Source organism: Hoplias malabaricus, chromosome 3 (assembly GCF_029633855.1).
Source record: "Hoplias malabaricus isolate fHopMal1 chromosome 3, fHopMal1.hap1, whole genome shotgun sequence".
Classification (NCBI taxonomy): domain Eukaryota; kingdom Metazoa; phylum Chordata; class Actinopteri; order Characiformes; family Erythrinidae; genus Hoplias; species Hoplias malabaricus.
Window position 1 is genome coordinate 17,651,231 of NC_089802.1, and position 10,632 is coordinate 17,661,862.

Sequence of the window (10,632 nt, forward strand, 5' to 3'; positions counted from 1 at the left end):
CTCTACAAATACGGTGCAGTACATTTATACACAACAACCACTAAAGACGTATAAGGTTCATGCTGGATTCTGAAGCATACAATGGTTTAAAAGCACCTGAAAAAAAAATAGTTTCTTTCTTTCTACTGTTCCATCTGATGTCTCCACCTGTGTATGACAGAAGGGAAAGAAGATTAAAGGAGATAATGTTCTTACACTCTGCACAGCCCTGCGATGCCATGCTGAGACTTACAGTCATCACTGACATCAGAGGCCACTCTGTTACTCTGCTCTAATCAACAGGTCCCACCTCACTCTTGACTACTGGAAATAAGTGGAATAAATCACTAAGAGTTGACTTCATATTACAACATCAGTGTACATTTATTTTTACATGATTGATCTTCCATCACTTCAGTCCCTTCAATGCCCAGGATCGTCTGCCGGGCCAAAACTCCTAACCCACGTTTACCATTTCATTTTATATGTTCATTAAATGAGCAAAGAATAAGCTTGAGAATCAGTTATGTTTTTATGTATTCATGAACTATGCTTTTACAAACTTAGTTTAGCATAAATATTGGAACAAATACATGAATATAAAAATGCAGTGCAATATTTATATTTTATATGCATTACCTGGTTTGTGTCTGAACCAATTTCTACAGATTCATTACGACTAAAGATAAAAAGGTCTGCCAAATCAGACTCATCCAGTTTTCTCTTCAAGAAGTGAAATGTATGCATAATTGGGCTTGAATAAGCAGGGTGAAATATTTTGGCCAGTCTAAAACGGGGTTTTCTTGCTCATTTCCCCTCATCTGTCAATAAAAGCCCACTTCAGACTTTTTCTTGTTTTCAGTTCTTTTTTCAATTCCAGGATGGCTCTTTGTTCTCATGGCTGACAAGACTAGCATATGTTGTGTAAAGTTTGTATTCTTCACCTTGCAGACTTTGTGGGGTGTCATTATATATGCTGTTGTTGTGGTAAACTAAATTATTTAAAGGAAAAAATCCATCTGTCTTTCTCTCTCTCTCTCTCTCTCTCTCTCTCTCTCTCTCTCTCTCTCTCTCTCTCTCACTCTCTCTCTCTCTCTCTCTCTCTCACTCTACTCCACTCCAGAAGAGGGAGCTCTGTTTTGTTAAAAAAAAAAAAAAAAAAACCGAGGCTGGTTGTTGTTGATGGAAGCAGACGCTGGGAATCTGACTTCGACTTCATCCTGAGATAAAGTTTCACTCGCTCTTCTCCAGTAGTCCGCTGCTCCTCCAGTGGGTGTCGTTTTCTTTTCCCAGAGAGAGAGAGAGAGAGGATGATGATGGACGCCTTGATGAACGCTTTATTGATCACGGTAACTCTATTCACACGATTGTATAGTTTTGTTGTCTCACAACTGCAGGTGACTGGCGAAAACATCCCACACCGTAGCGCGAGGATGTGACGTAGATGTACAGGGAAAAAAATAAATACCATGTACAGTGTGAGCTTACTAATGTTACTAAACCTAATATTCAATTTGAGCATCGTATACGTTATACGGTATGTTACATGCCTTTGTGGTAAAGTTTATACTCTAGGAGCTGTAACATGAACAAAAAGAGCCTCGGTGGCATGACGAAGCACTTCGTCTTTAAAACTACAGCTTGCCTCAAATGGGCGAATTTAGAGCCAGAATTTGTCACAAACCTAAGGACCCAATACCGTCAACTTGCGGGGTGGGGCTTTCAAGCTGCAGGTAATTATCGTTGTCCAAAGACAAACATGTTTCTCTCAAATAGAACATTTTGTAGAAGAAAAACCTTAACGTTCAGTGGAGGTCAGTGTAAAAGATAGTATTCCACGTAAATTTGTAGCGTTTCTATTGGTCCATTCATCAAAATTTTTTCATACACTGTGAAGGACAGCTGCTGTTTTCCAATAATGTACTAAAATCCACAAAAATGGAGATACGTATCGCTAGCTTTTTTTGACAGCAGTGGTGTTGCATATTAATTGAAGGCAATAATGTTTGGTTTCATATAAGCTGTTTTAATCATTGTTTTATTTCTTGGACAGAGCTTCTAAATGTAATTTTGAGGAATTTAGATTTGTTTTTAAGTGTTTAATTGCTAATTAAATTATTGAAGGGGGACAATTGAGTTTGTTACAGATATCATTTTGTTTAACAATTTGTTGTCATTCAGAATTGGCCACAGATGGGTTTTTTGTTGTTGTATAAAATGATTGACACACTCTGAAACTGAACTGAAAGCTGCTCAGGTATGCCGGCTTTAATTTGGACAATGCTGTATTTTCTTTGTAATATTTCAGCTTCTGTTCAAACATGACCCCTATTGGTAATTTCCCAGGTATTTTACTACTTCTTCTGTAGGTGAATTCCTGAATGTGTGTGTGTGTATATGTGTGTGTATGTGTGTGTGAGTATGAGGACAAACAGGATGACTGATTTGCAGCTTATTTTCCATATTTAGTCAGGGGATTGATTGTAAATTGTGAAAAATTAGTTTTTCGTTCATATGGACACTTCAACTCCTTTGCTTTCTGTTGTGTAGTAAGGGGGTGTGACTAAAGCAGGCCTAGACTTTTCCTATAATTAAAGCAGACAGAAATGGATGGAGAGCCTTCAGATAAAATCAGACTTCTACTGCTGAACAAGCTGAAACTACCATAAATCAATACGACCAGTAAACATGTACAGCATTTAATGAGTTTGCTCACATAGTTAGGCTCATCTTCCTTTGACTTGGGCCATTCTTTATCTGTATCGGAAAATCAAGTTCCAGGATTGAGCAATGATCAATGGCATTCCTGTCATCTGTTTATTAACCCATTTATGTCCACGTCTGACATTTTAAATATCTGTTTATTCCTATATGTATGGAAATATTTGCTTTTGGATAGAAAAATACACCTTTATTGTCACACAGTGCAAGTACAGGTCAACCAAATGCAAATTAACATCTACCAGAAAGAATAGTACAAAAATGACACTGAGTACAGTTAAAGAAAGAAAAAAAATGTATTTCTTGTCATTGCACAAAATACATCAAATTTATGCCTCAATATTTAACCCAGCTGTAGCAGTGAACACACACACGAACACACTGGTGCACTAGGGACAGCAACCAAATACATAACCAGCGGTAGGGGTGGGGTGGATGTTGAAGGAGGAAACAGTGCTGTTCCACCACTGCCATCACCCACAATTTTCATGCCTTTTGATGGGATTGACACAGTGACAGTTAAAAAAATTTCTCCGCTGTCCCATAATAAATACGGCCAATATAAACAACGTGTAATGTTTGCTAAGCATGAACTGTAAATATACATACCATTCATTCATTGTCTGTAACCGCTTATCCAGTTCAGGGTCGTGGAGGGTCTGGAGCCTACCCGGAATCACTGGGCACAAGGCACCAAACTCTGGAGGGGGCGCCAGTCCTTCACAGGGCGACACACGCTCACACATTAACACCTATGGACACCTTTTAGTAGCCAATCCATGTACCAACGTGTGTTTTTGGACCATGGGAGGAAATTCACGTGGACACAGGGAGAACACACTAAACACCTCACAGACAGTCACCCACAACCCTAAGATCATGGAGCTGCGTGACATATATTTTTTAAATGAATCAATACAATATCCTAATTTTATCATTTAAATTACATTAAATTAAATTAATCAAAACAGGTTCTGTGGCATTGTCTCATTGTACTGTGCTGTTGCTGGTGATGAATAGGTTAAGGCAAATAAAGGGGCTGGGGAATGGGGTGGGGGTACTTCTGCCAAAGGTCAAAGAGCAGGCAGATGATTGTGTGCTGTTTATTTTTGCTGTGGATGGAGAGATCAGCACACTGCTGAGATGTATCCTGATGTAGACTTGGAGAGGGACTTTTCCTTCAATGAATTTTTCAGCCAGGTGTTTAGGATTGTACAATTTTGGCAAACTCAAGAACCAAAAGAAAAGTACAAGTGAGTAAAAACGTCTTCATGGTGTTGCAGATAACAGAGGAAAAATTAGGAAAAAAACTGACCACTGATTTTAAACGCTGTTTGCTTTTCTTTCTTTCTCTTCTTCGTTCCACAGATGTTCAATGTGCTGGTTCGACTTTAGTAGGATGATCAAAAGTCAGGAAGATGTAAGACCTCAAACTCATTTTATTTAATGGATTTGCTGTTATTCTGAAATCTAACAACTCTGATTTTGGACTTGGATTATTAGGGCCAGTTGATCTTTACGGTTTGTGAATAATTAAAAAAAAAAAGCAGAAGTAGAATTAGAAACCTTAAGTAACACGCAGGTGTTATGATTCATCTTCTTCAAATATATTTATGATTTCATAGCTACAGGGATTCCTCATGACAACTGTAATAAGTGCTTGGTGTACATATAAAGAGTTTTAATATGTTTTAAAGCAAAACTTATAATGATGTTATTCTTCAATAACTATTCTTATAAAGCAAATGATTTTTACAAAAGGAAATAATTAAGTTCAACTTAGGCACATTTATATTGAAAGATCCAATGGCTTTATTGAGTAGTTGATAGTTTTTTTGTTTGTTTGTTTTTTTGGAGGATTTTTTTTATTTTATCTCACTCACAGATTGGATAAAATGTAGGAATTTGATCATTTTTAACATCTTAAAATATATGTGAAGTTTTAAAATCTAAAGATGAATTAATTCTTATAAAGATATTGTTACTGAATCCAAACGCTTTGTTGTCGTCAGGAATTCATTACTGTGAGGGTTCAAGATCCTCGGGTAATGAATGAAGGATCATGGAACTCTTATGTGGACTTCAAGATTTTCCTTCATGTAAGTAGCTTATTCAAAGGTTTTTCCTATAAATGTTTTTTAAATGTATTTAAAATATGAGTTCAATGTAAAATGTATAAACTGTTCTACAAAGTAAGTATTATTTTCTTATGTCACCTGAGTTTTTTTGTTTCTGTTCCAAGACTAACAGCAAGGCATTCACAGCTAAAACCTCCTGTGTGCGCCGTCGGTACAGTGAGTTTGTGTGGCTGAAAAGGAAACTGCAAAAGAATGCTGGCCTTGTGTAAGTTGATTTGTGAAAATTCTGAATTCTGAATGGATCAGAAATCCTATATGTATAATAGTATACATTTAACTCTCTCTGACAAACAGACCTGTTCCTGACCTGCCTGGAAAAGCATTGTTTACCTTTAACAACACAGACTTTATTGAAAAGAGAAGAAAAGGTCTACAAAGCTTCCTGGACAAGTAAGTATGTGTATTTTCTAAAGCTGGATAAAAAAGATATCCAATACATTTTGTATTTAATTGAAGTTACACACGAAGGACGTGAGTATTGTTTGAGAATGCCAAACTGCACTTCTTGATTTTGTGCCTTTGTTTGTCATTTTCTTTTCCTCATCGCAACCACCTCATGTGTTGATTGTTTTCTCTTAAACATTAAACAAAGGGCATATCCAAAGCCTGGCATGTGTGCTGTAGTGCAAAAGGCATTATGGCAGCAAAATATTTGTTTCACTCACGTCAGTCTTCTTCCTTATTCCAGAGATTTGCATAGTCACAGCTTGTGATTATGGCATCATTTCATTCATCATTGTCTTTGCAAAACAGGGTGGTGCACATGACCGTGTGTCTGTCAGACAGCCAACTTCATCTATTCCTGCAGACTCAGCTTCCTGTGAGCCACATTGAGGACTGTGTACAGGGACACACTCCATACAGTGTGACTGAAGCCATCCTAACCTATGCCTCCTCTAACCGTGGCTGGGCTCAGGAAGAAAAAGATGGCTCATTGGAGACATGTACCACTCCAGTTTCCTATGAAACCATGGAGAGGTAGGTGGAAGTGAAGTAAACAATACAAACAGTGCTACTGGTGTCTATTGACAGCTAATGTGATACATAAAGTAAATGATCTGAAGTTAGAGAAGGTCTCTTGTTACTCCACACACGCGTACACATCCTTTTCTTACAGATGCCCCTGGAATTTATTACAAACTTGGCAATTCATACAAAACTGCAACTTTTTATTGAACAAACTATAATAAAGTGACAAATACCACCCCCACCTACTGCAATAGCTCTTGGCCCTCCACTTTACATACTTTTATATACTATACTTTTCATTCATTCATTTTAGGAATGTATTTTTTCCCCCTCACAGCCCTTCTCCCCACGTTCCCACTTCCCAAAATAAAGAATGTGGAAACGATCCTGTGATGGACACTGCTGACCACAACTCTTTAGAGCTAAGATTATGTGAAGTAAACATGGCTAAACCTAACCCAGTGTATAAAGATGAGCAGGAAGTAAGAATAGAGGAAGGAGGGAGTTGTAATGACCTGGTGGTGGAGGTCCACAACCATCATGTTCCCCTTTTGGAAGACACTAAGGAAGATGTACCACGGGAGACCACACAAACCCATGACAACAAAGAAGACACAAGAGCGGACACAAACTCAGAGGTACACAGTGCTACAGACATGTCTCAGCTAAAACATATAGTTTTTTAATTCACTAACTCAGAATAAAAACAGTGATCAGAATCTGATCCTAAATGCTCCTTTTTTAGTTAAGTTTTTATTTCAGTCATAAACTGTAAAAAAATGTTTTAATTTTAACAATTGGTTAGTGGGATGCCTGAAAATGTAACTTTAACTTGTAACAAGTTAAAAAAAATAAGTGACTCTAACACAGCCTGGTAATATATGTATGTATATATATATATATATATATATATATATAAAAAAGAAAAAAAAGAAATATAAGATTTTTTCTATAAAGTAGTGGGTGTGAGTTTGAAGAACAATGTTTTGTTCAGATTCTTCTTGATTGCATTAATTTGTTAAATCAACAGCACACATTGTTTAAAATCATTGTTTATTAACCAGTAAATCTAGGTATTGGATGATAACCTCAAATAATATGGACTGCCACTAGGAGAGATTTGGAAAAAGTCAAACCAACGTATTCACACACAGAATATCACACTTAATAGAATAATGTTATTTGTTGTTTGTTTGTTTGTTTGTTTTTAGCTCAGATAAATAGCTTTTTAAATATCATAGTTTCTGGTGCCTAAAGCTTTTGCACAGTACTGTACATATAACATTTTAGTGTTTATTAAATTGTAGCAACCACACTCAACCTAAAATTATATTCCTTTAACCAGATACCCGTTGGTTAACCTCAGCTCTTGGAGTCAACCTGCCTTTCATTAGGAGCTATTAAGGAGGACCAAAATGAAGCCTGATTTTTACAAATTACATATATTTTGTGGAAGTGGCTGAAACACCAATGGTGACTAAAATAACAGAAACCTTGAGGAAATGAAGAAGAGAACAGTCCACTGTAAGTGAACGCCTGTTGTCAAAGACAAGGGGGAAGTCTACAAGTGGAAACAAGTAAGAATAGAAATCGGTTCCAGAGAGACCATGAAAATATCCCTGAGGATCCAAAGCAGTTAGACATTGAGGGTTAAATGATTTTATTTGTTAGGGCCGCACTATATTAATTACATTGTTACATGTCACAGATGACCTAACCACGTTCTGAGATCTTTCACAGCCGATATGTGTGTTGTAGATCTCGTGTCAACTTAAAATTATCACACCATTAAGTACTGATTCACAAATTAGGAGTGTCTGGATATATGATAATGTGCAGTGTATTAAACTAATACTTAACTCATAACTCATCTGCAACAGGGATTTCTCAACACAGCCAGTATAAAACTATCCGTGTACATATGGAAAACAGCTACACTTTCAGTATTGCAGAGGCCAGTATCGCAATACTGCTTATTAAACAAAATAGTGTGCTGTCCTATTCTGCACTACATTAGGATATGAACTACAGTGAAGCAAGCAGTGCTGTTGTGAGGGCAGCAGTGATTAACTAATCAATCTTTCTTTCATCATTTTTAACTGCTTCATCTTTATCAGATTTGTGGTGCATCCAGAGCCCAGGGCATTAAAGAGAAGACGAACAGTGTAAACAGTGATCAAGTACCCCAGAGATAAGCAGACATCACTGACCCGAGTAAAATAAGGCCACATAAACAAATTTAAAAGCTGCTTTAATACATTTCACCCTACAAAGTGTTGAATGCTTATTATAAAAAGCATATGTAGGTGTCGTGTAGCGTCATGAGTGATGATCTACAGAAAAATGTTACACTGCCTGAGATACAGACTTTGTTCTGCAAACAAGCCCCAAACATCTCCTCTAAACGAACTTACCACTGGCTCCATAACATAAATTCCTTACATATTCCTGTTGTGCAACTGTTTTGCTTTTCACGTATAGGCTGTTTTGCTGTTCTAGCTAATGATTATTTCACTACCTTTTTGTGTGCCCTTAGGAGAGGAGGTTTGAAACAACCAATGAGTGTACAAAATATTTTGGATGGCTACAAGATATACCAAATGATTCCAGGGGAAATCTATGTCTCCTAATTGATTCTGTCTTTAAAATCATTGTCTCTCAGTGTGCATGAGGAGGAAAGACAACATTGAGTATATGTGGGAGGCAGGAAAAGATGATTCATGTAGTTTTTGTTAGTTTCTTTTCTCTTGCATTACAATTAATCAGGATTTATTTCCCATATTTAACAAAGAGCCATTCAGTGAATGTTTCATCAGGCAAGTTCAATCATTGTCAGTCTATTATGTATTGTCAGTTGTTCTTTATGCTGGTCTTGGGAAATGTCTCTTTTAAAAACTTGATGAGTATATATTCAATTGACTGCTTACACTTTGTAAGACAGATGTTGGTCTCTGGACACATTCGATTAAACTTTCAAAATTGGTTTCCAGGAGCACTGTGTCAACAACTGCCATGCAGCTGAATTTGTAAATGTCAGCATTGTCCCTTGTGTGTCTGGAATGGTTGGTCACTAATCAACATTCTTACAATGGCTGACAATCAATTATAAATGGCTTATTGTCAAATAAGGTGCAAGAATGGTGATCAAAAATTTGCCCTATCAACAGGCTGTCTCCAGTTATTCAGCTGGTAGAGGCCACATTTCATTGATTTAATTTGCAGCCAAAATAGCCGTTAAGCAATTTTGTTTTTTATTATTGATTCTAAAATAGAAGTTGGTCATTTTGCTGGCTAACTATGATTTGTCTTAGGATTTAAACCAGCTTCCTTCTGGTTGCTGGTTCACCACTCAAACCACCTCTCATATATGTATATATATATAATGACATCCATAATATTTTGTACACTGTGCTTATTTGTTAAGTAATTTTTTTATTGTTGCTTTTATTCCACTACTAAATTATTCAAGGTCAAAAAACTGGTCCTTTACAGGAGTATAATATTACAGGAGTTGCTCATTATGTGGACCCCTACAAACCAAACTGCACTTATAAACACTTAGATAGATGGTTAGGTAATTTCCCCATGTCTTTCAGCAGTAGAGATTTGAATCACTGAAGTCCAGCTGTGTTGTGTATCATTTGTGACAAAAACAAGATGATACAATTTAATATTCTCCTCTAAATATGTTGTTGGGATGCAGAGGGCTATGAAGTATAAAGACTGAGAATTTACAGCTTTTGCATTCACAAACTTTAGAAGAGGTGTCTGTTAGTTAATAAACCCTGATATGGAATTTGATTCGTTAAGGAATGAAAACATTTATGTGCATTTTTACTTTTCTTCTTCAGCTCAGATTTGCAGAGTAATTACCTCTCCATGAGAAATGTTCATGGACATAGTACTTACTAATATACTGTGTAAATGTTTACAAAGGAACAGAAATAAATAAACCAGCACACAGGGTTCATGGTGTTAATAGGGATGCAGTCTTAAAATCGTGAAGTTGCACTGATGTTATGGAGATGATTATATGGTCCAATCACTGGCCCTCTATCTATGCTTACAACCACTGCTTACAATGTCGAGAATGGTGATTGGGAGAAACTGACAATATAGAATCCTTTTAGCCATAGAGGGCACAGATTTACTTTTCTATATTTCAAATGTTATAGTTGTTACTTTATATGATTTTATTACCTATGATATTATTATTTTGAAATGGGATATTTGCCAAAAAAAAGTGCATTTCTGTGGTTTACAGGGATTTTGGGAAAGAGTTTATCTGCAGGGATAGTTTTAACGAGAATACAGAATAGCACCTTTTTAATTTAAATAAAACAACTTATTTTTGTTTTGAAAAGATGATAGATTTTACTTTGTACTGTTTTAGCATAACTTGGCTTATGTACATCACAGTGCATCCCTGTGATTTTATTTTTAATATTTAAAAATGGATTTAGTAGGGTCAAACCTATCTGTGCACAGAGCCTCCAAACTGTAAATGTACAGAATTATGTTCTTGCTAATGATAAATAAAAATAAGAATGAAAAATAATGAATTTGAACTGTTGTTGTGAAAAATATTCTTAGACTTCAGAAGGTTTAGAATGACAAGTCCAGCTTGTTTGTTAATTTTTTTCTGACCTTTTGACTCTAGATAAATACCTGACTTGATTTTTAAATTTATATTAAAAATAAACTACTAATTATCTTTCCTCAATTGTTTCATTGTAAGAAAAAAAAAATAATTGATAATATTCATAATATAGCAGCATAATAACGGCCCTTGTTATAAATGCCCTAGTCTTAGGCATCTGTGAGG

The 10,632-nt window shown here is 36.1% G+C and overlaps 1 protein-coding gene across 5 annotated transcripts; it reads left to right on the plus strand.

The window, feature by feature from the left end:
* Nucleotides 1–1,157: 1,157 nt before the first annotated feature.
* snx11 (sorting nexin 11) lies at nt 1,158–10,180 on the plus strand. 5 transcript variants are annotated; one of them, XR_010801933.1, is made up of 9 exons: nt 3,844–3,953; nt 4,069–4,120; nt 4,713–4,799; nt 4,943–5,043; nt 5,133–5,228; nt 5,592–5,816; nt 6,145–6,445; nt 7,153–7,384; nt 8,344–8,470. XR_010801933.1 is itself a non-coding variant. In XM_066665608.1 (8 exons), exons 2-8 carry the CDS (start codon nt 4,076–4,078, stop codon nt 8,476–8,478), a joined length of 990 nt encoding a protein of 329 aa, XP_066521705.1. In that variant the 5' UTR covers nt 1,158–1,328; nt 4,069–4,075; the 3' UTR covers nt 8,479–10,180. The 5 variants fall into 5 exon arrangements, 4 of the variants coding, with proteins under 4 accessions (XP_066521705.1, XP_066521706.1, XP_066521703.1 ...); XM_066665608.1 differs by lacking the exons at nt 3,844–3,953; nt 7,153–7,384 and adding an exon at nt 1,158–1,328 and having other exon boundaries at nt 8,344–10,180; XM_066665609.1 differs by lacking the exons at nt 3,844–3,953; nt 7,153–7,384 and adding an exon at nt 1,690–1,712 and having other exon boundaries at nt 8,344–10,180.
* The last annotated feature ends 452 nt before the right edge of the window (nt 10,181–10,632 follow it).

Excerpts from the sequence above, each read along its gene's own strand:
- snx11 (XM_066665606.1), top strand. The coding sequence starts at position 3,844 with ATGTATCCTGATGTAGACTTGGAGAGGGACTTTTCCTTCAATGAATTT. Across the intron at positions 4,121-4,712 it reads TGATCAAAAGTCAGGAAGAT|GAATTCATTACTGTGAGGGT; the intron begins GTAAGACCTCAA and ends TGTTGTCGTCAG. Across the intron at positions 5,229-5,591 it reads CTACAAAGCTTCCTGGACAA|GGTGGTGCACATGACCGTGT; the intron begins GTAAGTATGTGT and ends TTTGCAAAACAG.